The sequence below is a fragment of the Stegodyphus dumicola genome, chromosome 6 (assembly GCF_044657685.1).
Source record: "Stegodyphus dumicola isolate Sdum_Otavi_A_Nest chromosome 6, ASM4465768v1".
Taxonomy (NCBI): Eukaryota; Metazoa; Arthropoda; class Arachnida; order Araneae; family Eresidae; genus Stegodyphus; species Stegodyphus dumicola.
Window position 1 is genome coordinate 94,130,207 of NC_140773.1, and position 6,000 is coordinate 94,136,206.

Here is a 6,000-nt window from a genome sequence, read left to right on the forward strand (position 1 = left end):
CCCATTTCAAGAACCTGAATTCGAGATTTTAGAGCTTCTTCAGGTAATATAGAAGTTATCAGAACATATTTTCCATGGAAATTAGTAATATTTGTGCAAGCAATATTGTACAAAATGGTTAAAATTATCTGCATTCGTTCAGCTGTGTTAATTTCTTACTGGATTTTCTTTGCGGTACATCTAGAGTACATCTAGTTCAATGTGGTCAATAAACACTACGTTAAAATACTTTATTTTCCTGAGGCAAATTTTAGGTTTGCTACATATACATGGCCTATAATTGCAAAATTAGCATGTTTGCTTTTATCTAGACTGACTGAAAATAAAAACTGATAATTACTTATTTTCAGTAATAATTAAAGCGTAACGGTGATTAAGCAAGTCTTTTGAAGTGTAACCGATTGATTACATAGACCAAAATATATTTTGAAATTGAGACGGGAATGTTATAAATTCCATTATCCAGAATTAGCTAACCATTAACTTGAATTACGAAAATAATAAACATATACATTACACGTCGCACATTTCCATAGACAGATCAGTACTTGAATGTATAATAATCTGATTGAATACTAATAGTCTTACTCATATTTTATTCTGAGTGGTATTGAGGCCTGCGCACTCTGCACAGGTTTGTTTTTACCTTTCCCGTAACTGAAAGATAGTAATGAAAGTTCCAAAGTTTTTTTAATGACTTTTTTTTCAGTTTGGGTTATCTTTAGCTCAAAACATTAATATATTATTTAAAGGTTTGTTTTACTGGGAAGAGATTTTGAAAATCTCTTTGTTTAAAATATCAATCTATCCATCATAGAATATAATCTATAAGAAAACCTTAATGTTCGAATTTGGAAGAGTTATTTTTATGCCAACTCTAAAAATCTTAAAATTTGCAATTTGTATCGAGATAATAGCTCGTCTTCTGCTCTTGCTGTTATCTAATGGATCTAATTATGAAGGATATGAATTGTAAGTAGGAACTGCCCCTTAAGATGGCTCAGAGTCTTTGAAAATTAGAAATTAGCTGAAGGGTTGAATTAAAGTCTGACGTGTAGAAGCCAAGCGACGTACACGGAATTTCGCCGGACTCCCTGATATATAGATTTGATTATTAGTATACCCAGTTGGTTGGTTATTGAGACCGTCCACAATTCAAGACACTGTTGCAGTGCCATCAGTACCTCTGGAGAAAGAACTCTGCCTAAAATGATTTTAAAAATACGGTTTTGCATCTGAATATTGACAACAAAACTTATTTCATATCTTGAATGCATTTTATTTATGTATAAAATTCATGCTTACATCATTTATCCACTTCTGTGTATTTAAATTCCAAACTTAATGGTATATTAATGAAGTCGTTAAATCATTGTTTCAGTTTCTTTCATGAGTGGAGGTTTTATAGATGAAATTTCGTATTTACCGCAAAAAGGTTCCCCGGAAACCGATGTCTTTCGTGAGTACAGTCATACAACATTGTAGTAGCCTATTTACATGAAAATGGGAATACACTAGGAAGGTAAGTATACATTTTATATTAGGTAAAAAAATTATAAAATGGACAATAATGGGATATACAAAAGTAGAGCAAATTAATTGCAAGAAACTTTCCTAGGCTTTGCTTTATTAAATACCAAGTATAGTTCCTCATAGCAAACATTATGCAATTATTAAGATGTCATTCAGCTTTCGTTAATCAGATCAATTACCAGAGTAAATGTATAAAATCTTAATATTTTATTACATTTACCCTGGTATACTCTAGTATACGATGTATTTGAGGATATATTTGTAATTCATAATTTAATCTTTGCACTTTTTTTACAAAACAGGAAATTACGTTGTTGTTGCTTTTCTTCTGTATTCTAACCAAATCAGACAAGATTCAAAAGACTGTTGACTCTAAAAAAGTCGAGCAGAGTTAGCGGATTGGTATAAATATCCTCCCTAAAGAGGTTCAAGCAGATTAAAATGTGCTCGGCAGGAGTCACACACATAGAATTATTAATTGCCGAAATAAATTACCTTTTTTCGAGTTCCTTCTGAAGTCTGAGCGAATAACTTTCAGAGCTTTCCTCTAATGAGTATCAAAAATTGTACACTAGTTCTCACACATCTCTTTAATTCTCAGCTTTGAAAAATTTTTGTAGCGTTTTTACCTTAATTTTCGATATTTTTAAAGCAATTAGATATGTTTACATAGAATAAAAGTTTAAGAAAATAAATCTTGTAGCCACTTTCTTTGAATATTTTGTGTACATGCTTGTTTACACTGAATTGTAAAATGTCTCATTCGTTCACATCATGTCTACGTTAAATTAAACTGAAAACTCCGAGTGAAGACAAAAGGAATTTGCTAGAAACGGAAGAAAAACGATTTCGAAACAGTTCAGAAATTTTAGAAAAAAAGAATTTAGAAAAAATAAATTTAGAGAAGAAAAGAAAAAGCTTCATTTTTTAGTTAGGTGAGTATTATATCTGTTAAAAATAATTAAATTTTTAATGCAACCATATACAAGATTGTTATCAAATATTATTCATATAAATAGATTCTGCTTTATATTTTTCTTGATCTGCCCATAAAATTTATTATTTTCGTACAGAAGTCAAGAGCTTCTTACAGGTATCTCTCAGCTTCCATACATTCATCATTTGAATTTTTTCTAAAATGTTACATTTAAAAAGGATTGTATACTAAAATTGTTCATGTGTAATGTTATGAGATTTTATAATTGTTCTCTATATAAAAACTCAAGAAAATTATCAAATTTACAAATTCACTGATGTAACTTAATCTATTCATTCTTACACTGAAATATCAAGAATACTGGCATACCAACATAACACTTAGTAGGTCTGTAGAGACATTAGGATTTTTTGCAAGCTGGAGAGATGAAAAATTAGCAACCGCCTTCGCCGGGAATCGAACCACGGACCTCTGGAATACCGGCCCAGCGTGCAGAACCACTACACCACGAAGGCACGCTAGGGAAGTGGGAGAAATACCTTATATACTCCCCTTTTTTAAAGGGCGGTTGAGGTTTTCGGGGGACCAAATCGCCAAATCCTGGGTGTGGAGAAACCTCATCCAACATTCTTTTAGTTCGGGCGCCACTGTAGAGATATTAGGATTTTTTGGAAGCTGGAGAGATGAAAAATTAGTAACCGCTTTCGCCGGAAATCGAACCACGGACCTCTGGCACAGCGTGCAGAACCACTACAAACCGACGGCATGCTAGGAAAGTGGGAGAAATACCTTATAGATCTTCATTGGGAAAATACAGCTGAGGAGAAAATAATGTCCTCAAGTATGCGGCAGTGTTTTGTATGCAATTAAGACACTGTGCGGCCTGCAGATTCGACGGTGTAAAAAATACAGCGCTTTACAGGTCGTAGCAGATGCGTTTGACTACGCTAATATTTGGCAACTTAAATGGTCATGGCAAGATAGTGAACTTCAAGCTCCTTTAACCATAACTTGGCATCTCATCTCTAAACTTGTATGAAAACATGTTATCACGTCAGAAGATGTCTAATTTAGAATTTATGTTATGAGTAGGCGTAATGCTTCAGAAAGGATAAACACGTAGAATTTTCAGCTGTGGAATATACCTGTTGATGCAACAAGAAATCTTTATTACTAGCTAAACATGCTCCTTATCATTATGAGCCACACGGCATGTATCGCCTTGTGTTAACATTTAGATCAATGGATTCGTTGGATCTTTTCACCCACTTATTCTATCTGCCCCAACAGAGTTAAAAACACGACCAACCAGGCTATGCATTTTCAATCAACAAGAGTCAAGAATCGAAGTGCCAAGCCCAGAAGCGGTTTTATAGTTACATGCCTTGCATTTATTATGGCGATCTGGGATCTGTGTCGATATAAATACTGCATACTAAAATGATACGCACAATGAAATGAATGTTCCCCACTGGTTATGTCAATATTTGTCGAGACCCCCAATATTGCATTCTAATGTTATATCAAGCTATATTTAGCCCTCATCATTAAGAGAAATATTTTTTTTGCCAAAAATGATGCTGGTCATGTTAATCCAGAGATTTTTGCGGTCGCACTGTTGACGTAAGTTAAAATTTTTTTAAGCATTCTCGCCGTTTTGGTATACTGCTGAAAAGTTCATGAAAGAAATTGGAAACTTCGCCCTACCTCTAAAATGCGATTACCCTTTTCACAGTCGTCAATTATTTAACCAATTTAAAATAATTTTATTTATAAAAACTTATTATTCGCAATGTGTAAAGCACGTCTAGATGCTTCCACAGATGTCTGTTACTTCATACGCTTCGCTGGTCAAAGTAAGCAATGAGATGTGGGTAGATAGGGTTTACTAAGTATTTTTCTTTGATTTATCTGTAACAGTTCTTATTTCATTCATTTCAGTGAGTACTGATGAGATTTTAAAAAGAAAGCTGAATATATGAATAGAAAACATTATTTTTCTTCTTTTTTAATAATGTAAATGTGCGCTTATAATCTGAGAAGAAAGTGTCTGTTATACATTTATTTCTTCTTTTAATAGTTTTCCTTCTTTTTTAGGGATACCGGCTCATTTATCATCTAACTGCTAACAAGTTGCATACACAAATTTGTGAGCTGTGTAATAAATAGTGCCTTATTTTGAGACAAGATCTTTAGTAAATTTGATCTAAAATAAAATATACAGCATCCACTGTCTTTGTCTTGTTTTATTTATTAAAAACGTTAGCAACAACGTCACATTAGAAAGTTTCGTTTACTTTGCATTAATTATTCTTACAGTTATTTCTTACGCACTCTCTCTAAAATAAACCAGTAATTAAGCACCAAAAAGTAAGCTGTCTTTAATGTAAATAGTCCAACTCCAAATTCCGCTGTATGTCGAAATTAGCATGAGTAATTCATGTTGTGTTCCGGCTGTCAGAACTTCGTGTGCCATAAAAGAGGGCTTCAAGTAGAATGAGTATCCAAGATTGGATCCAGGAAGACAAAAAGTTTTGATTGGCGCAGTTGGACTATAGCTCGACCCGGGGGGGAGTTTCATTAGCGCAGTTGGAGTACACCCCAAAAATTGGAGAACAAGTCACTAATGTAGAGGCTGAGAAACACGTGATGAATGTGGATGGTATGCAAATAGGTTTGCAAAACACATATTTTATATCAATTCAATTTTTCTATATTTTATTTCAAATTATAACGCTTATAAATGTTTCTAAAAATTTAGAATTAAATTAAAAAGTGGCATTAAAACGTTTTTTTCTAAATACTTGATTCGTTTGGCTACAGTTTACAACACTTACTCCTTATAGCGTGATAAAATTAAATTTCAATTAGCCATGTAAAATACAGTTCATAATTACTCATTATTCCTTGACGCAAACTCATTATTCCTTGACGCATAAGTAATTGACTTGGAAATTCATGCTGTTTTTATGCAAATCAAGGAAATGAAAATTCGAATTGTAACTATATACAAGGTAAGAGAAAAAGCGAGGAAGTACAATGTCCTGCCCTTCATTTTAACATAATGTGTTTGATTGGCATTGGCAGACATATAGAGATGTCATCTTTTTAAAGTTTTGCCATTTAATATGAGGTCCAAATCTTGTGGATTGCATAAGTGAAATATTGCATAACATCGTCATTCTATGGAAGCTATGAATACGAAGATCAAGGAAGGAAGTATATTCTGTCATTTCAAAATTAAGAGTACTTTCTGATGACGGATCTTCGTTGGTTGACTGCAGGATATGTTTGATCCATGAAATATTTGATATCATTGATCCAGGTACGCCAAAATCAGACCGCAGTGCTAGCAGTCTTTCAATGTTCAGAAGCACCATTAATGCATATAAACACATAAAACTTTGATAAAGTTAATGTAATAATAGACACTCATAACTGTAATGCATATATCCCACCCTACCTCTGCACCGCTCAGAATTTATCCTTAATCTTAAAAAATATTATAGGTTCTTACCTCAAAATCTTCT

General features: G+C 33.1%; 1 protein-coding gene across 1 annotated transcript in view; it reads left to right on the forward strand.

Annotated features, from left to right (window-relative positions):
• Positions 1–4,701, forward strand: part of LOC118198089 (uncharacterized) — a 357,202-nt gene extending 352,501 nt beyond the window's left edge. Inside the window, exons 17-18 of the mRNA XM_085819674.1 lie at positions 1,382–1,522; positions 4,568–4,701. Coding sequence (XP_085675800.1) covers positions 1,382–1,485 — 104 coding nt within the window. The 3' untranslated portion in view covers positions 1,486–1,522; positions 4,568–4,701. The remainder of the gene's footprint in view (positions 1–1,381; positions 1,523–4,567) is intronic.
• The last annotated feature ends 1,299 nt before the right edge of the window (positions 4,702–6,000 follow it).